The 20310-nt window shown below is 34.9% G+C and overlaps 3 protein-coding genes and 1 non-coding gene across 4 annotated transcripts; 2 read left to right on the plus strand and 2 right to left on the minus strand.

Annotated features, from left to right (window-relative positions):
- Window positions 1-10559: 10559 nt before the first annotated feature.
- On the plus strand, window positions 10560-11658 carry LOC147546418 (heavy metal-associated isoprenylated plant protein 2-like). The gene is made up of 3 exons (XM_086637763.1): window positions 10560-10644; window positions 10917-10995; window positions 11194-11658. The coding sequence occupies exons 1-3, from the start codon at window positions 10639-10641 to the stop codon at window positions 11505-11507; spliced, it is 399 nt and encodes a 132-aa protein (XP_086493889.1). The 5' UTR covers window positions 10560-10638; the 3' UTR covers window positions 11508-11658.
- Window positions 11659-12182: 524 nt separating this feature from the next.
- TRNAF-GAA (transfer RNA phenylalanine (anticodon GAA)) lies at window positions 12183-12255 on the minus strand. The gene has a single exon. It is a non-coding gene; the product is annotated as a tRNA-Phe (tRNA).
- A 1658-nt stretch (window positions 12256-13913) lies between these two features.
- On the plus strand, window positions 13914-15186 carry LOC147546420 (transcription factor MYB27-like). Its single transcript, XM_086635229.1, has 3 exons — window positions 13914-14354; window positions 14449-14549; window positions 14662-15186. Exons 1-3 carry the CDS (start codon window positions 14089-14091, stop codon window positions 15027-15029), a joined length of 735 nt encoding a protein of 244 aa, XP_086491355.1. The 5' UTR covers window positions 13914-14088; the 3' UTR covers window positions 15030-15186.
- A 2732-nt stretch (window positions 15187-17918) lies between these two features.
- Window positions 17919-20088, minus strand: LOC147546421 (putative pectate lyase 12). Its single transcript, XM_086674029.1, has 4 exons — window positions 19682-20088; window positions 18635-19544; window positions 18350-18555; window positions 17919-18204 (listed from the first exon to the last, which is right to left on the minus strand). Exons 1-4 carry the CDS (start codon window positions 19804-19806, stop codon window positions 17973-17975), a joined length of 1473 nt encoding a protein of 490 aa, XP_086530155.1. The 5' UTR covers window positions 19807-20088; the 3' UTR covers window positions 17919-17972.
- Between the last annotated feature and the right edge of the window lie 222 nt (window positions 20089-20310).

Here is a 20310-nt window from a genome sequence, read left to right on the forward strand (position 1 = left end):
ACATTCAAAATGATTTATTGTTATGGGAACAATGCAGTAGCAATAAACTACCTTCTGATTATGTGTTTACAAAGATGGAATTTAATGTACAGATTCATGGATTACCTATTGAATATCTGACAGTGGAAGCAATTGGAAAAATTGGGAAGCTTATAGGAGAAGTGAAACCAATTGATAGAAATGAGACAAAAAATTGGGGTAAATATGCTCGGATTAGAGTCGGCATTGATATATCTAAGCCGCTCGAGTCCAAAATATTGATTGATTTGGTCGATTCCAAGCAATGCTCATTACAAATTAAGTATGAAAAATTGTACAAGTGTTGTTATTTCTGTGGGAGAGTAGGTCATTTAATGGCAGATTGTCCTACTAGAGCGGGCATTCGAGAGAAAATTTCTAGCAAATGGCCCATTGAAATGCAAGAAAAAGCTAGAAAGTTGTTACTACCTCGGTTCAATGAAGATATGAAGGCTGAATTTAGAGAAAATAAAACTTTCAGGGGACGGGATAGATCAACAGAGGAGTCTAGCAGATATCTGAGCACCGGAAAACTTTCCGGTGAGAGCTCAAGGAAATCGCCGGGAAAAGATTCATCAGAATCTCAATCAAATCAATTACCTAAAGTAAGAGCTGAAGGAGAAGGAAATTTAACATTATCTATGGAAAGTGAACAAGTTTTTAGGCTAAATAAAATTGTCACTGCTTCTTTGGAAAATATTATTGAATCCACAAATTCAAAAGATATAGATAGTAACAAAGTTGATTTGAGCAATGAGAAGTTGGAAACAAAATATATCAAAAAGGCATCTGGTTCAACTAATGATGTGGGCCGAGATATAACAAAAGACAATGGAATTATTTCTAATATGGGGACCAGGCCCATTATAACTCAAGTTCAGAAACTCTGTATGAAAGAAAGCGAAGAAGTTGGCTTATCGAAGACGCTGTGTAATTCTGGGGATGTGCCCGACAATGCATTGGCAGACAAGGAAGTCCTCCATGGTATGGGGTGCCCGAATGACCATGAAAAGATGAAGACAAATCAAGAGTCTTTGGTTCTAACCGGGACTTCTTCAACAGGTTTTTCACTATCGAATGTTAAAAATTTGTACTCGACTGCAGGTTTAGATGGAGGTCCAAATGAGAACGTAACTTTACATTTTGGAATCGGGACAGGAACACAACCAATTAATGATGTTAGAGGGAAGAAAATGGGTCGTATTGTGACTAAGGTAAATAAAAATTCATTGAAGAAGTTAGCAAGAACAGGTAATGTGGTTGTCCCCTCTAAGCCAAGTTTACTAGGAAGTAAGAGGGACAGAGAGTGTGTTATAGTTGATGAAGAGATGCTCGAAGTAGAAGACAAGAGAAGTAAACTCGAAAATGGTGAAGGTAGTAACCGGGTAGTGGCGGCCAGCCCTCAAAGGCCGCAAGATCAATGATTGTACAAAGTTGGAATTGTCGGGGAGTGGGGAATGCTCCGACAATTCTGGCCTTAAATTCATTCCTCCGGGCAGTTAAACCTTCCATTGTTTTTCTGTCTGAAACAAAACTATCACAAGTTTCTTCAAATTATTGGATTAGAAAAGTGTTATACAAAAATTATTATATTGTTCCAGCAGTAGGGTTGAGTGGTGGGTTATGGATTCTATGGGACGATGAGGTGAAAATAGACATCATCTCTTCTTCGATTAATCATATTTATATCAGAGTTCAGGAGGAGGCGGGAAAGAAGCAGAAATGGAGTTTATTATTGGTTTATGGACCACCTATTGTGAGTGACAAAGAAGAATTTTGGGATTTCATTAGAGGCTTTAGTGCACAAGTACGGGAACCGTGGTGTGTTATGGGTGACTTTAATGCAGTCATGAATGAAGATGAAAAATGGGGAGGAAATGGACTCAATAGGAAAGTTGTCGATCAATTTCGGCAAATGATAGTGGATTGCGAATTGATTGATTTAGGTTTTTCAGGTCCGGCGTATACGTGGGTGAATGGAAGAGGGGTTAACCATCATATTCGTGAAAGATTGGATAGAGTGTTAGCAAACCCAGATTGGAGGGTCAAGTTTCCGGATGCTATAGTTAAACATTTACCAAGATTTCATAGTGATCATGCACCGATAATTTTAAATACGTCGAGAGCAAAATTAAAAGGTAGTATTCCTTTTAGATTTGAGGCTCATTGGACTTTACATCAAGAGTTCGAAGGTTTTATGAATGAACAATGGAAATTAATGAGGGGATCATTTACACATAAACTTACTCAATTAGCTAAGGCATTAAAAGATTGGAGTAAGAAATCAGTGGGGCAGTTGTTTGAACAAATTAAAGAAACCGAAAAATTGGTATTAGACGTGCAATCTCGGGTACCATCTATTGAGAATCTTGAAGAGGAAAAACAAGTAGTAAAGAAGTTGGAGATGTTAAGGGACCTAGAGGAAGTGTTTTGGAGACAAAGGGCGAAGAAGTTTTGGGTTGAGGATAATGATCGAAACACAAAATATTTTCACTTGTCAGTACTAAATAGAAGACGAAAGAATAATATACTATCGGTAAAAATGCCGAACCATTGTTGGACGTCGGATCCGTCAATGATCACCACCACCTTTGTTAACCACTTTTATAAAGCTTCAAGGTCAGAGAATGTATCTAGTTTTCCAAGTGGTTTAGAATTAACACAGAGGCCAATTTTAGCAACAGAGAATTTATTAATCAGCAAGGCACCCTCAATGGAGGAAATATGGCAAGTTATTAATGGGATGAAAGCTTGTAAAGCACCAGGACCTGATGGGTACTCGGCAATTTTTTACAAGAAGAGCTGGACGGTTATCAGAGAGGAGGTTACTAATCAAATTAAAAGGATCTTCGACTCAGGCATATTACCAGGTAAGCTTAACCATACTTTTATTGCTCTTATTCCTAAAGTGCAGGCACCAGAATCTCCAGTCGACTTCAGACCTATTTCGTTGTGTAATGTACTCTACCGGATAGTAACAAAAATTATCAGTAATCGCCTTCGACCATTATTAGGAAATGTTATTTCCGAAGTGCAAAATGCTTTTGTTCCAGGGAGACAAATCACCGATAATATTATAATTGCTCAAGAAATATTTCATTCTATTTCACTTACGACGGCTAAAGAAGGAGCATTTGCGTTAAAGGTTGATATGGCAAAGGCTTACGATAGAATAGAATGGGATTTCTTAAGTGCAGTTTTGAAGAAGTATGGGATTATAGCGAACACATATAAGCTTATTATGAACTGTGTAACTACACCCTCTTTTTCGTTATTATCGAATGGAAGACCTAAAGGGTTTTTCTTTAGTAAGAGAGGGCTTAGACAAGGATGCCCCTTAAGTCCATACTTATTTATACTTTGTTCTGAAACTCTCACTAGATTAGTGGTTCAGGCAGAAAGATGTGGGCTGTACAATGGGCTTAAGGTAAACAGGTATGCGCCAAGTATTAGTCATCTCATGTTCGCAGATGACCTATTTTTCTTTGGGAAGGCATCAGATTACAATGTGGAGCAGTTGAAGAGTATTTTAGAAACCTATGCAGGGTGTTCGGGACAACTAATTAACTATCAGAAATCCTCAATACAATTTAGTGCAAATTGCAGTTCCGACAGAAGAGGTAGAATTCTGAAATTATTGGGAGTGAAGGAGATGAAGAAAGACGACATTTATCTGGGGAATTATTTATTGAAACCTAAACACAAAATTGCCTCATATGACTTTATTTTGAAGAAGATTGAAAATAAATTGATGGGATGGAAAAGAAATACTCTTTCACATGCAGGGAGGACGATATTATTAAAAAGTGAGCTTGCATCAATTCCTATTTATTTTCTTTCAACCAATATTGTTCCAAAAGCAGTAGTGGAGAAAATTGAGCAAATTCAGAGAAATTTTTGGTGGGGTCATAGTGGTGAGAAGGCGAAGATGCATTATTTGAGTTGGGATAAAATGCAAGCTAGTCAGAAAAATGGAGGATTGGGTATTAGAGATATGGGAGTTGTTAACTGCTCGTTAGTCGGAAAATTAACTTGGAGATTCCTTACGGAACCTAAAGCGTTGTGGGTTAAATTATTGAAGACCAAATATCTCAAGAACGAAAATTTTTGGGACCATTTAGCAAAACCGGGTAACACATTTATTTGGAGAGGGATACTCGAGATGAGGAAGTTCGTGAAAGAAGGGGCGTGTTATTCTATTGGAGATGGAAATAGTATTCGTATTTGGGAAGACCCATGGATACCTAATATAAGAGGTTTTAGACCAAGTAAGAAAAAGATTGATATGGAGGTTCCAGATGTGTTCTTGGTAAAAGACCTTATAGATATACATGGACAGTGGAAGAAGAGGGTTATAGATGATTTATTTGATGAAGTGTCGGCAAGAGCAATTGTTGAAATACCGTTATCCAGGAGTAATAATACCGATAGGTTGATTTGGGTACATACTTTGAAAGGTGAGTTTACTACAAAATCATTATATACCTCACTTATAAAAGAGAAACCATCTTCTTCACGAAGGGTGGAACTCTTTAATGGATTAAGTTGGAATGTGGTATGGAAGAAATTCAGATTAGCTCCAAGAGTTAAACTTTTCTTATGGAGGGTGTTAAATCAAGCTCTCCCTACTAAGGCAAGAGCACTTAGATATAATACAAAAGTTTCAAAACTTTGTAGTGTCTGCAAGGAGGAAGTAGAAGATAGTGACCATTTGTTCCGAATGTGTAAGAAGGCAAGAGAAACTTGGTTGTGTTACCCTTTAAACCTAAGAGTTGAAGGTGAAGAGAATTTCAAACAATTATTATGTCGTTGGCTAGGAAGTAATGAGGAAGAAGGGGTAATTGAACTTCGGATTTATGTTATGTGGTTTCTGTGGAAAGCTAGAAATAATTGTGTTTTCGAAGGTATACTACCTGACGGGTATAAAATTATTAAAGAAGCTCAAGACATGCAAACTGAATTTTCGAATAGAAATACCAATATGGAACATCATATGAATCGTCTGGTGGTGAAAGAAGTGGATTGTTGGAAGCCGCCTCCAAGGGGTTTATTAAAAATCAATTTCGATGGGGCGTATTGCAATAATATAGCGGGAGCAGCTGCAGTGTGTAGAAATGAAGAGGGGAATTTTGTAATGGCGTTATCGAGTAGAACAAACGCATCGTCGGCAATGGAGGCCGAAGCTATTGCAGCTCGATTGGCAGTTCACCTAGCGCTTAAGTTACCGGAATATGGTTGTCTATTAGAGGGGGATGCAATGACTATTATAAAGGCTTGTTCGAAGGAGAAGGACAACATCCCGTGGAGAATCAGACCACTTATCATGGAAATTACAGAGGAAGCTTCGAGGCTACAAAATAATGACTTCTTTTTTTGTAATCGTGAAGCTAATAATGTAGCTCACACTCTTGCTAAACGTGCTTATAATAGCGATCTAAATCAGACTACGGAAATCTATCAGATTCCGAGTTATCTTGTAAGTCAGTTGGAAACAGATTTATCCAACATGAATTCAGGCTCTAATAGTTAATAAATTGAGGTATTAACCTCCTTTCACCAAAAAAAAAAAAAAAAAAAAAAACATTGATTCTTAAAATTGTCCACAAATTTTTTGTAGAAAGTGTGTATTTTAAAAAAAAAAAATTATGTGGACTTATATCTTAACAAATCGAACAAAACAACAAAGAGATATTTGGACTATAATCCTCACTTAGAAAGTCCAACAAAGAGATAATCGAACAAATTATGTTTCATATTAAGTTAGTTGTAATTTTTTTGTCTACGATTGGACAGAAATCAAGGATAAGATTTAAAAAAATAAAATAAATCTTTCCCTATTCTTTAAACTTGAACTTATATGTACCCAGATGATGGAATTCAAAATAGACAAGGAAAGTAGGAAATCAAAGTATCTTACAGACAGATTATGTGCAAAAATTTAGAAATAAACAAAACTTATGGATAACTTTTCTTTTGTGTAGAAGTGTGAAGGGAGCTTGAAATCCAAGTGCTTGGACTCCTAACATGTGGGTCATTCATACAAATATTTCAAAGGAGTGAATGATTGATTATTCAATATCACATTATCCCATATTGTCGAGATATTAGAATTTGCGAAGGAGCTTAGGTTTGAGCAATTTTTTTCTTGAAAGCCGATTTTCAAGAAGAATTACATCCAAAATGGCCTGACATGGTACCTATGTTTCAGAGATGGTTGGATTTTGTAATTTCACTCTAGTATGGAGGATGGGTGTCGAACGGAGGAGAGGTACTAACATCGTGTCACACCGCCCAGAAAATAAAATTTGTAAAATAGACAAGTACGAGACAGCTAGAATTCAAGTTTCTCGAGAAGAGTGAGACCCAATAGGCAGTATATTTCATCAAGAAGTAATATAAACTAGTAAGTTTTATCTAACATTACTTTAAAGATGAATTTATGAGAGAACCCATAAAATATAGTATAAGAAAAAGAAATGTAGTGTAAGAAACCTTTCCGTTCTGAATGGATTCTTAGATTTTTAGGGTTTGGTTTTGTCAATCAAGCAGTAACTATGTCTGAGAAAGACATTGAAGCCTGTGATATAGATCTAATCCAAGCAAACCAATTCCAATTACAAATAATGTAGCTTGTCTATGGCTCATGGCAAAAGAAATTTGGAATACCTCTGTTAAAACCATGAAAAAATGATTTATTAATGTGGGCTTGTTTGGGATTAGCTATGAGTTTTTTTTTTGTTGAAACCGATTAGCTATGAGTTGAAAAGAAGAGGAAAAAAACAAATTAACATAAATCAAGGGAAGGAGTAGGATTAAAAAAGAGGATTGAGATTGTTTAGCCTTTGTTTATAACTAAGTTTGTCGCGTCTGATGAACTACCAGATTTATCTCTGCCATAATCGATTGGCCTATTTAAATACAGTATAGATAGAAGGGGATAATGGAAAAGGTAAAATTGTCCATCAACTCACAAACAACGAAACCCATTCTGATTTGTGTTCCCTTTCATCAAAATCTACTAATACGTTTAAATGTTTATAGGCCAAATCTACTCACATTGCCTGTAACCCATCCATCGTTTAATGGGCCCAAATTCACAATAACTTTCTTCTCTTCAAATTTTGAGCAACTAAGGTTTGCACGAAAGCACATATATTTAACATTATATCTATGTCGATTTACATAGGTTTGTAGAGGAAATCAAAATTAAAAAGGTATTGGACATGGTGTCCAAATTGAAGAAAATTAATGCCACAAATTTTGGTCTTTAACCTTACTTCCTATGGTTAAACATCACCTAGTTTTTCACTTCTTCAAAATTTCAAGAACTTCTATAGTATCAGCATGTAGCTAACTATATAGGCATCAATAATCAACACATTCTATGTTCTTGAAAATATTTTTCCCCTCATTATTTAAATGCTAGAAGAGGATGGATATACCTCTATTTTTCCTCTTTATAATTATTATAATTGCACAATTAAATTAAATTCGTGGATCTATGAAGAATTTTTTTCTCCAACAACAAACTTTAACTCACAACAATATCAATTTTAGTCAACATAACTGTTCATACTTAGGCGTAATAGGCAAACATTCTACCAGCCGGCTAGAACACAAAACTGTTCATACTTTGGTCTGGAACCTATAAGCAGGAGCGGCCCAGGCCCAAAGCAGCCGTTAGCGTAATAGGCAAACATTCTACCAGCCGACTAGAACACATAACTGTTCATACTTTGGTCCGGAACCTATAAGCAAGGGTGGCCCAGGCCCAAAATAGGCACAACGGCTGCTTTGAGCCCCAACCTACCTGAGGGCCTCTCTTACGGAGTTTATGTGGTAATTTGGTTTCAACAAGTATATCTATAACTAAAATGTGATTGAGAAACATGCAATAGCTTAGTGGTTAAGAAGTTGGGTTGTAAGGTAAAGGCCATGTGTTTGATCCCTACCAAGAACATTAATCAAAAAAAAATTGTTCTTTTCCGCTTATGTAAATGTAATGAAGTTTACTTTTTTTTAATGATCACTACTAACTACGTCAATTTACATAAGTTGATAGACAATAGTTAACAGTCAAATGTGTTTCTAACCGAAGATTTCTACGTCAGATGACCAACTATAAAATATGTTAAGTTTGTGAAATAGTTTTTGTAGGAATTACTTTGTAGCCTAGAGGCTTGGTAGAGCGTCAACACTATGTGTAATTCCTCTTTTATTTCATTAAGAAAAAATGATAGGGAAAGCTTAACCAAATAATGCATAATAGTATAATATGAAACTTGTTTGTATTTTCTTTGAAATAGAGAAGAAATGAACTCCCTAGCTTTAAGCCTTTCTAATGATTGGAACATCAATTTAAGCTACTGTGTCCGACACCAGTGACAAATTAGCATCGATCATATAAGATTTTCGATTTCTTATCCATAATTTAAGAAATAATGTGACAACCCTATTAATTTCCAAGTCATTAAAAATGAAGAAAGAAAAACATCCTTGACCGACTTGTCTAGTACCCAATAATTAAAACCACACTAATACGTACACATAGTTGTACCTATGGTCCTATGGATTATGGAACAGGTTAATTAATTAGCCTAATAAGCTTTTGATCATCTCTCAGCTACTTTTTCTTTTTTCATAAAGTGTTAATATTTGACCTAAGTACATAGCCAACCGAAAATTTTGACTTTTACATTTGTCCATCTAATTATTTTCGTCAACAGTTGGTAGTTTAAGTGATTCCAAGATGTTGACATAAATTCCAGAAAGTCTTGGAGGTCCCAGGTTAACGAGCTTATCACATCTTAGATGTATCAATGCCAAATGTAATGACTATCGTTGATAGTAGTCAATTTCCAAAAAAATAAAACATTCTAAGAATTTTCGGTGGAATCTAATTATAATCTTTTTTACCTTTTTTTTTGTACTTGGTTTCTCCCTATCCTTTTTCATTCTTCAAATAGATTATCTACATATGGTCGTTTCGATTTACATCACTCCCTCCTTCTCTCCTCCGCCGACCACAATCATGAATCATCCACCATCAACACCATCTCCTTTACCACAAACACCATAACCTTCACCACATATGTGGGGGGTTATTTAGGAATATTTTGGATAAAAATAGATGCTAAATTTCCCACTTGTCAGCAATCGCGAGCCAAATTGGAATTAGCAATGAAGGTTAGAGGCTAAAAAAAAATATGAAGTCAAACCTATATGTTTACCACTAATAATGAGATTATGTTTAACTAATTGATTCATTTTCATGATTATCTTATATCATAATTATAAGGCTGAAATTTTCAAACTTTACATTATAGTACTACTCTAAGATTGGTTTCCTTAAATTTGGGAGTAATCTATCAACTCATACCAAAGGATGAGAATTCATCTGAAAAACATTGGTGTTAGTTAGGTAGTTCTTTGGTATTCAATGAATCAATTCATAAAGTTATCGACGTTGCTTCTTCTTTGAAAATTTAGGTAAATTGCCAAAAAAATAATTTTAGCGTGTTGATTAGTTGTTAAGGTGAAGAGAAGACGTAAGATACTTTGAGTTAGTCAAAAAATCACTAATTAAAATGAAACTATTGGACAATATTGATTCGTTTGTCGTAATCTATTCTTGAACATAATTTAACTACCTTATAATTAACTAATATAGATAATAAAATATGTTTTTAAATGATGAAAGAGATTTTAGTTATGGCCTTCCTTATTACAATTTGATACTGCCAAATGACCAATGTGGTTCCCCACAATCAAGATACACAACAAAAACCAAGTAAAACCAACTAGGGATATATCGTCACATGAGACTGAGATCATGGTGAATTATGTGTTTACGTAATTCTACGTGAATAAATTATGACAAGTTAGTTTAAATTTAATACTCCCTCAGTCCCAAAATGAATGACCTATTTTGAAACCCCAACTTATTAAGAGAACATGGTTTTTCCAATTGTATCCTCATTAAATATTTTAATTTACAATGAAAAAGTTGAACTTACCTTTAAATAAAGTTGTCATTAAATTTAGAGTAATGGGTATTATTGGAAAGAGCAAAAAGTTCATTTCGTTATTTTTAGAAATAAGACACTAAAATGGGACAATCTAAAATAGAAATTAAGTCATTCTTTTTGGGACGGAGGTAGTATATTTAAACTAAGTTACATGCCGGAATATTTCAACAAAAAAAAAAAGTTACATGCCGTAGAAAAAACCATAGTAAATTAGTGTGACTAAAATATGTCAATAAAATTCTAGATTCTAGATAAAAATGAAGACATTTTTCATTGGAAATGAATTCTTCATGATTTTTATCAAAGGAGAGAGAAATTGAGGTTTGTTGGTCAAGAAAGGAATTTTCCCACTTTAAAATATGTAGTGAGATATGGTCTAATGACAAGGAGTACAAATTTTATGTCTTATACAAGTCAACACTACAATTCATTGACCACGCCTTCTCAAAGTCTCTCTCTCTCACTAGCTAATGCCTAATGATCTATATATAAGCAAGGCTATTATGTTAGAAAGGTAGCTGGATAGATAGCCATTTGTAAAGCTTGGTTCCTCTTACTCACTTATGTACTACTTACGATCATCTATATACCAATGAAGGTAAGCATAAGTGACTGTCAAATTGTAATACTGCACGTTATATATATTTTTGAATTGTCTGCCTGTCTTCAAAATTTTGGTCTCGAAAGTGGAAGACTAACCCTCTTACCACTACGACTAAAAGTTTTTGACAATTTTTTACTATACTTTCCCTGCATATGTATTTATTTTGCTTTTATATTTTGCATGTATATGATCAAATATTATTTATAATATATATATAGTCACATATACGTATGTTGGACATAAATACACATCTCAATTCATTGCAGAAAATTATCGTGTTAAAAACAAGCATAAACTGCGACAAGTGCAAGACTCAGGTGATGACTGTCGTTGCTAAAATCGCTGGTACGTTATTAATATTTAACCAAGGACCTCTATAACTATCATCTCTATTTTCCTTGGCCGGCTATCCAATTATTAAATTATATACTTTGTGTAACCAAGTCGGTTTTATTTATTTATTTATTTATTCCATTAATCATCAGTGTGAAATAATAAACGAGATTAATAATATTTTTTTCTTAAATTAATTTGTGAGGGAAGGAGTAGATCATATAGCCGTAAAAGGGGAGAAGGGAACTGTAACTGTGATTGGAGATGCTGATCCTGTGATGGTGGCGACCCAACTAAGAAAGAAAACGAAGAAATTCGTGGAGGTTATGAGCGTCAAAGCTCACAAGGCAAAGTCACCAAAACATGGAGGGCGTTTTGGTAATCGTTCGGATGATTCCGATAGCGATAAGAAATCAAAGAGTCGCCGTGTTAATCCGCTCCCAGTTTGTTGCAAGGATTGCCAACTTGTTAGGGTTGTTGATTTAGCACCCTATGATAATTCTCCCCCCTGCACCATCCTTTGATCATTTCATTCATCAACTCATGGATAATGGTTGCAATATTTCATGTATGTTTTATAGCAGTTTACTGGCTTATCTCATGTCTCCCATGAGTATATTTTAATTTGAGAAATGTTAAGTTCACAAAAATAATTTGATTAAATTTTTCACAAAATGATGTGAAAAGTCTCTTTTGAAAAGTTTGACTGAATCCTGACTATTAAAACGTAATTCGCTTGTAAAAAGAACGGTCGAAATTCATCAAAGTTTGAAAAGAATCTTGTCACGTCCGTGTCGGATTTTTTTGTGAATCTAGGGGATCATCTCCCTTTTAATTTATCTACTTCATGAGTAGACGTAGTTAATATCAAACCAAAACCTATTTTGGATAAAAAAAGGATTAGCAATTTATATAGGAGCTATAACAATTGGTACCTTTTTTTTTGATGAAATTATAACAATTGGTACCTTAGTAAGTAGGTCAAATTTATAAGGTCGTCTAAATTTTAATGCACCACTTTCCTTGGAACAATTCAAATGGGACCTTTCAACAAAAAAAAAAAATCAAATGGGACCATCTTAATTGATCGATCCTTATCAGGTTTATAGAACTTAATACTATTGGGAAAAAGGGGACAACTTGAAAACAAACAGCAATAAATTTCACATTTTTTAGTCAAAAAAATAAAAAAAATTGAATGCGGTGAGCGTGGATCGAACACACGACCTTCAGATCTTCAGTCTGACGCTCTCCCAACTGAGCTATCCCTGCTATTGATATCCTTGGAGGAAAGCTTATTTATAATGAAAGAAGACTGTTAAAGAAAAACGGTGACCTTGGCAAAGGTATGCCATTTTCTTTCTCCTTTCTTCATCAAATGCAACTATGTTTTCAACTCAATGGAGGTGGAGCATACTGATAATTTTGTTCTTGATGCAGTCTAAGTCTTCAACTTTCAACCTAAAAAATGTAGTATTTCTAGAGAGTAAGAACTTTTCTTACTCTTGTCTACAATCAAAGAGGCAAGTTTTCTTTTTTGAGTTGACTCGAGCCAGATTTCAGAGTGTTAGTTTTTTTTCCCCAACTTGTCTAAATCGCTAAGTTGGATTTATTTTGGGTCTATTTCAGTCATGTAATTCAGAATCAAGCCGCCAGACTAGTCAACTTCAGACAATCAAGAAAACAATACCGCCACCTTAGTGTATTTTAACCCTGAAAATCAAATATACCAATGTTAGGTTCTATACATAAGAGGCTTGAGGTTGTTTCTTGTTAGTGAACTTTTAGTCTCCTAGTGATTTGAAGTGCCTTCTTCTCGGTTCGGATAAGTTTTGTTTTCTACTCAATCAAGTTTACAATTTGGTAATGAGAATTCTTGTCCGCTCAATTATGTATTGAAAAGGCGGCGAATAGTGGCTACGATATTTCGATTAAAAGTAATGAATGATTGAAACTTTTAAGATAATAATGAACAATAGTGGCAAAACAAACAATTCTTTTTTTGTATATTGATCCTATTGTTTATGCAAGTAATCCTCCAAATAATTCAAGTCTTACCTGCCAAATATGGACATGCCTTACTAACCTCCAAAAAACCACTTGCAACAAAAAAAGAAAACTTCCAAAAAAACCAAAAAAGAAGAATAATAATTGAACAACAAAAAAGCAACAAAACCCAATCTATGAAGAAATATAATGTAGTCAACTGAGGCTTTTTTTTTATATAATAGCACTCAGTGTTCAGAGTGATAGTCTGCCCGATCACTATCCCCGCAGAATTGACAGTAGCGGGCAAATTCAGTCAACCACCAACAGCCCTGAGCCATTACTCGTTAGTCTTCAAGGTTTCAATCGTAGAACCTCCTAGCCATCGAACCACTTGGGAGTAGAGGTGGGAATTGGGGAGCCACTGGCACCCATGGGCAAACTCGACCCACTAAATCTAGTGGGTTCGTGGTCCAGGCGTTCATGCGGCTCATTTGATGACTTGGGTGAACGTGTCTGATATTAGGCTCTCGAGCTTTTGTCCATTTCCTACTAAATGAACCAACTCCTACTTTATTGGTTGTGTTGATAGAATTGGAGAACAAATTTACAAAAGCATAACAAGCTTAATACTAAATTATAGTATATAATAGTAAAAAATAATCTAAATGGGGTGATGAGATAATGACATTGTCAAATTCCAAAAGGAATATTAACAAAATATTGTTTTATCGTCTTTTTCATTGAAATAATTGTCTAAATGAAGAGTTTTTGAGACAAGATAATAACAAGTAGCATTAGTTGTAGGAGAAGAGAAAGACAACATTTGCCAAAAGAAATGTCAAATTTGGTGATGCCAAAAAAAATCCCCCATTTATGTCGAATATGGATAATGAAAATCAAATCAAATGACCTAATTACACTCCCAAAATAGTGATACAAATAACCCAAAAGTGGAGTTCCCACAATTTCAGTGTTTTCCACCTATTGTACCACGTATGGAGCTTAAGGATATCATCCTTCTTTTTCTTTTCTTCTTCTTCCCACCATTAATGAATATCATCTTGTTTCTTATATAAATATGTAGATGTTCGCTTAAGCTTATTAAGATGCTTAAAAATGGTGCATAGACCAACCTCCATTCAAGAAGAAACGGTCCGTAAAGGCCCGTGGGCAGAAGAGGAAGACGACAAGTTAGCTATGTTTGTAACGTTAATGGGAGAACGACGATGGGATTCGATAGCAAAAACATCGGGTCTTAGAAGAAGTGGCAAAAGTTGCAGGTTAAGGTGGATGAATTATTTAAGACCTGATCTTAAACATGGACAGATAAGTTCTGAAGAAGAACTTATAATTCTTCAACTTCATGAACATTGGGGTAACAAGTAAGTCAAATGATCATGAGTTTTGAGTTTGCTTACAACACTTGAATACATTCATGTTAGTTTTTTCATTCTCTCTAACAATCTTGTTCATTAGGTGGTCAAGAATTGCTCGTCGGTTGCCCGGACGAACCGATAATGAGATTAAGAACTATTGGAGAACTCATTTGAGAAAGAGAGCTCAAGGACAAGAACAAGGTGCTTAATTTTGTATTCGGATTTGTTCTTGTGTTTCTGTTTGTTTGTATGTCTGTCTGTATGTCTGTTTGTCTTTATATGTTGACCGTCTATATATGTTGATTTTGAACAGAGAAGGTGCAAAAAGAGATAGAAATGGCAATGAGTAGTAAACCCGAAAATATTTCAAGACAAGAAAGTAATCTAAGCTCCCAAACAAGTAGTTTTGATGGGTCTAGTTGGGAGGAAACTTGGACAACATCAAAAGAAGAACTCATTGATCCATTTGGGTCTTTGGATTATGCATTTTCAATGTCACCTTATGAAAACCGACTTTCAGAATGGATATCAGGGGAACCAAGCAATCCGAGTTCATCGAAACAACACGAAGAATACAATATTTTGGATTCTTGGGTTCGTAACCCGACTCAAGATTTTGATGGTGTGTGGGGTAATTTTTCAGGGTCTCTTTGGAATTGGGAGAACCAAATTGAGAGATAAAATGCAGGCAAACGATCTTCAGTTGTAGAAAATGTTGTTCATGAATCTCATGTTTGTTTGTTTGTTTAAGAATAATTAATCCTGTGTACAAGTTTGGATCTTAATTAAGCTTCAATAGAAATTAAGAGCTTCTTTTTGTTATTGTTTTGCTTTAAAATATCTTATGCTTTCGGTTTCTTTTCGAATGAATTATTAAAAGAGTTATGAAGGAGATTAGAAGATTAAGTAGATAGTTTATGTTTTATACTATAAGATGACATAAAGTTGGTAGATGAGTTTAGATGTAATTAAGAAATACTATTAAGAGATACAGATAGATGATATGGTAGACAAAAGGTGTAAGAAAGATTAAAAAAATAAGTATGATTATCATATCTATTAGCCCCCTTAAGTATTGACAAGGAGTCAAGGACAGAACTTGTGAATGTGCCAAAACAGATGAAGTTGGTTTACAGTTAGTGACATCTTAATTAGGGTAATTTAACATTCTTAATCATGTTTAAGACTCATATCTTCATCTTCTAAATCTTTATCTTCAAGGGATTTGAAAAAAAATACTAGTATTGTTTATCGTGGAAAGACGATAATCTTCTGTACGTTTGTGTTTGTTTTCTGTGTCTGTCTGAATCTGAATTGGTTGAATTTGAATTGGTTGATTGTCATATCTATTAGCACCCCTTAAGTATTGATAACGACAGAACTTCTCAATGTGACAAAACAGAGGAAGTTGGTGTATAGGTGTAAAGGCATCTTAATTAGGGTATTTTAACATTCTTAATTATGTTTAATACCCATATTTTAATCTTCAAATCCTCTTTAAGGAATTTGAAAAAAAAAGTACTATTGTTTATCATGGAAAGGCGATAATCTTCTCTAGGGTCGTGTTTGTTTTTCTGTGGGTGTATGAATCTGAATTGAATGTCATATCTATTAGCACCCCTTAAGTAATGACAAGGACAGAATTTCCTCAATGTGCCAAAACAGAGGAAGTTGGTTTACAATTGTAGTGGCATCTTAATTAATTAGGGTAATTTACATTCTTAATTATGCTTAATACCCATATCTTCATCTTCTAAATCTTTCTCTTTAAGGAATTTGACTATTGCTTATAATGGAAAGACGATAGGGCTTCGCTACATCTAACTCAATTCATATAATATATTTGTTATGATAATCTTAAGTAAACCAAAAAGATTATGAAAAAACTTGCGAATGTGAGATGACATACTCATATTCTATGAAATGAATTTGAAGAAAGCTAAAGTTGGTTTCTAATCACAAGGAAGAAGATAATGTTTTCCAATTAGACTTAACAAGATATCATATCATACTTATTGTCAAAAACGACAATATGGGGAGTATGAATTTAGTATCAAAATTAAAGTATTAAACCAACCCAAAATAATATCTATCTTAATTTCTTAATGTTTGATTATAAGTTATTAATCTATCTAGATTGGATTTAAAGTAGAACCCAAAAGAGACAACTTTACAGAGAGAGAGAGAGAGAGAGAGAGAGAGAGAGAGAGAGAGAGAGAGAGAGAGAGAGAGAGATGCCATCAGCCAGAAAAAATGCACAAACAAGTTCTTTATATTACTATTATTATTATTATTATGAATTACAAATAGTTTCCTTTTTTGGTGGAAGGCAGAAGGACTCTATACGCTACCCTCACTTCTCTAAACAAAGTTAAAAGATTATCTTAATATACTATTAAGTTCAATATTAGTGCTATGAAGTTGTGATTACTACAACTAATATTACTCTTTTTCTCATTGTTTAAGTACTTAATCTTACTTTGGTGATCTTGCTTACTCTACTTAGATCCTATTAATTACTTTATGATCTAGTTTCATGCAACCGATATATATATAAATTAATACTCTACCTACTTAATCAACACAATTAGGTTTTTTTTACTCATTGTGTTTACAAACAACCTCTTTCACCAGTAAGAGCTAATGCCTCTAATTAAAGGGTATGTTGGTAATTTCCACTAAGACATTTGCCAATTAGTTTCATTAAGGGTCCGTTTGTTACATAGGAAAATATAGTGGGAAAATCGATTTTCGTAAGAAAATCGATTTTCCGCTGTTTGATTGACCATCTTGGGGTGTGAAAATTGATTTCTTAAGAAAATGAAAGTGTGAAAATGGCCTTGAACTTTTTCCCACCTTTTACCTGGGAAAACTGATTTCTTACATTGCTTCAAGGGACGCTCTAGTTGCTATTGATGTTACCGAGACCCTAGCAGTACAAAGTTTGTTATTGACGAAGGATCCAAAATCACTTCAACGTTAACTAAGTTTGAGTTTGAACCTGTATTTTAGGTTCTTATGGCTATCCCTGGACTATTAGAATAATCTAATTTTCGTCATTCAATACTTGGAACTATCTAAAATAAAATTCTTTATCATTTTTGGGGATAAACCCTTCAAAAGCAAATAGAACAAAAATGAAATTTTTTCTATATTGAAAGAAGAGAAGGTAAAAGTGTAAAAGGGGAATATCAATTATCAAATGATGGTGATGGGAATCAAAATCAATATGCAAGATTTGAGGCATGCCCATGTTCTCAAAAACCTAAAAAGTATGACAATGGCTATTATTAATCTTGACATTTGATTAAAAGGGAGAAAACGATGGACGACCTTCTCTTGATGATATTCACATGGAATCCTAAATCAGAAAGAAAAACCCCCACCAAGCAGACTACACCAAATTAAGCGTATCAAAACTTTTAGTAGCTAAAACCAAAATAATTATTCGCATTTTTTTTACTCTTAAACAAGGAGAAACTTTGAATATTGATCCAACATCCTTATTTACTAATGAAGGATAATTCGACATAGAAAGAAAAGTGTTTTGTTGAGACAGATTACTGAACGTTTTTGTAGGATTTCCTTGTCGAGAATTTCTTTCATTGATTTAATATTTAAATACTATAGTAATAAAAGTAAGAATGTACCAAGTCTAGTGGTAAAAGTGGTTGACAAGATCGAAATGGAAGACATGATTAAAAGAAACAATGTCAAGTAAGATACTGGTGGTGGTGTTGCCGCTGCCCCACTCCCAAATATCATGGCCAAGAAACCTGCAGCTCCGCCACCACCACTAGGACCGCCGCTTCCACCCTCGCTATACCCTGGGTTGGATATGCTCATCCCATTATCCCTGTCAATAACCACCACCACTTTTAGTAACCAATGCTCTATTCAAATAAATACACATATAGTTTCTTATTTTGCTCCGGATTAAGATGAGTCAAATTCAGATGGGTCAGAATCTGAAAAAAAGAAAATGAGAAAGAAGAAGATACCTATTGCCACCTAGGACCCCAGCATTCATGGTTAGTTGCTGAATAAGACTTGCAGATTTAGGTTCCACACTTGAAGCTTTATCATATTTGTAACCAACCCCTCCTCCTGAGGGTATAAAGTATGCCCCATTCACCATTACATCTCCTTCACTTCTCCAATCCCACCCCACCCAATCTTTATCCTTTGTTTCCACCCTCTTTGTCACCTGCATGCTCATTCCACCACCATCATTTTCTCATTTACCACCCCACTAATCAAAAAAAAAAAAAAAAAAAAACACATACCTCTTTCGCGTTGATATCAGACGGAGCAGTATAACGATTACCTTGACTATTAATCGTAGGGTTAGCACTACCTCCAATTGCGTACATTTCCCACTGCGTAAAATCGTTATTAACCACGTGGATGTAACCATGTCTACACCTAGGCATTCGTTGCACTAATCCTTCACCAAAATGGTTAAAAGCTATCGTAACTTGCATCCCCGTATCTGGGGTGTAAGCATCGCTATGACCTAATAACATAACTTCATTGTGGTGTGAGAAAAAATTATTTGATATTGTTATACTAGTCGACCCCATTATAACATCAATCAAACCGTCTGTACAAAACGATAATGAACAATGATCGATCCAGATCTTCGAACCACCGAAGATGGAGATACCATCGCCGTCGGATTTAGTTCTCCTACCATAATGTGTTGGACTCGAGCGTACATTAGCAACGGGTGATGGGTAACAATGATGGATGTGAATGTTATGTATGATGATGTTAGTAACATATTGGATGGTGATACATCCACCACCGACGATATGAACGTTAGAACCACGACCGTCGATTGTTTTAAAACTGTTAAAAATGAGTTCTTGTTTTAATTTTATGAGCATATTACCGGAGAAGGTGATCCAGAGTGGTTCAGTTTGGATTACACCGTATCTCAATGTCCCCGGTTTAGGGTTTACTGGGTCAGAATCGGATGAATCGGTTACTACATAGATTTGACCTCCTTTACCACCAAGTGCATCTTGACCGAACCCAATCGCACAATCGGCGAGTCGTTGTCGATTTGTTTGCCAATTTGAATCGCACCTCCAACAATCGTCAATTGGGTTACCGGTCAGACAGGTACTTGATTTATCTTCCTCGCTGTTAAACCCTAAAAGTTGCCTTCTTGTAATGGACACATTAACTTTCCTGTAAAAATGCAAGTGAGAGAAAAACAGAGAAAACCCACAAAGTTTAAATCTTTAAATTCTAGAGAGAGATAGGGAGAGAAGAAGAAAACCCATGTTGGAATTAGAGAGAGAGAGAGAGAGATTGAAGTTGGGTACCTTTGAACTTGTTGGACGAGTGATTCAGGGTGAGGATGTTGATGGGGAAGAGAGAGATTGAAGTGGGTAGCTTTGGAAAGTGGGAATATGAGACAGAGGAAGAGAATGCAGGTGTTTAGAAGCATCTTTAATGGTGGAAATGAGGTTGGTTTGTTTTTGGGTAGATCAATTCATGGATGGATGTACTTAAAAGATTTAGGGGAATATTGGCTTCAATGTAGTGAATGATTATTAAAGACAGTGTGTAATAGTACTTTTGATGATGGGGATTTGCTCTTTTTGTTTATTCCAATGAGAAAGTGAAGAAAATGGAAGAGCATTGAGAGGTGTTTGGGGAGACAAACACAGAGAAGAAATTGGGGAAGAATCCCTTTCTCCCTCTCTCAGTTCTTTAGAATAATACATTCAATTTTCATTTACCTTCTTGTAAATGTAAAATTGAATGTTCATGAATAATGAAATGCAACGAAAATGATACTTGGCGCGAAAACCACGTCATATCATGGTTCGAGTCTGATATGGCATTATGGGAGTAGGAAATGAGCATGTCACGACAGTATTCCAACTACTAGTGCATGATTTTCAGAGCATTAACTGATGTGATTTTCAAGACGTGTAGCACCCATAGA

This window comes from Eschscholzia californica, unplaced genomic scaffold (assembly GCF_041429995.1).
Source record: "Eschscholzia californica isolate CP2 unplaced genomic scaffold, dmEscCali1.0.p SCAF_4, whole genome shotgun sequence".
Classification (NCBI taxonomy): domain Eukaryota; kingdom Viridiplantae; phylum Streptophyta; class Magnoliopsida; order Ranunculales; family Papaveraceae; genus Eschscholzia; species Eschscholzia californica.

Coding starts and splice junctions, on each gene's coding strand:
- LOC147546418 (XM_086637763.1), top strand. Junction 10,996..11,193: donor TGTCGTTGCTAAAATCGCTG/GTACGTTATTAA, acceptor TTGTGAGGGAAG/GAGTAGATCATATAGCCGTA.
- LOC147546420 (XM_086635229.1), top strand. CDS start 14,089: ATGGTGCATAGACCAACCTCCATTCAAGAAGAAACGGTCCGTAAAGGC. Junction 14,355..14,448: donor CATGAACATTGGGGTAACAA/GTAAGTCAAATG, acceptor CTTGTTCATTAG/GTGGTCAAGAATTGCTCGTC. Junction 14,550..14,661: donor AGCTCAAGGACAAGAACAAG/GTGCTTAATTTT, acceptor GATTTTGAACAG/AGAAGGTGCAAAAAGAGATA.
- LOC147546421 (XM_086674029.1), bottom strand. CDS start 19,806: ATGCTTCTAAACACCTGCATTCTCTTCCTCTGTCTCATATTCCCACTT. Junction 19,545..19,681: donor CTCGTCCAACAAGTTCAAAG/GTACCCAACTTC, acceptor GCATTTTTACAG/GAAAGTTAATGTGTCCATTA. Junction 18,556..18,634: donor CTGATATCAACGCGAAAGAG/GTATGTGTTTTT, acceptor ATGAGCATGCAG/GTGACAAAGAGGGTGGAAAC.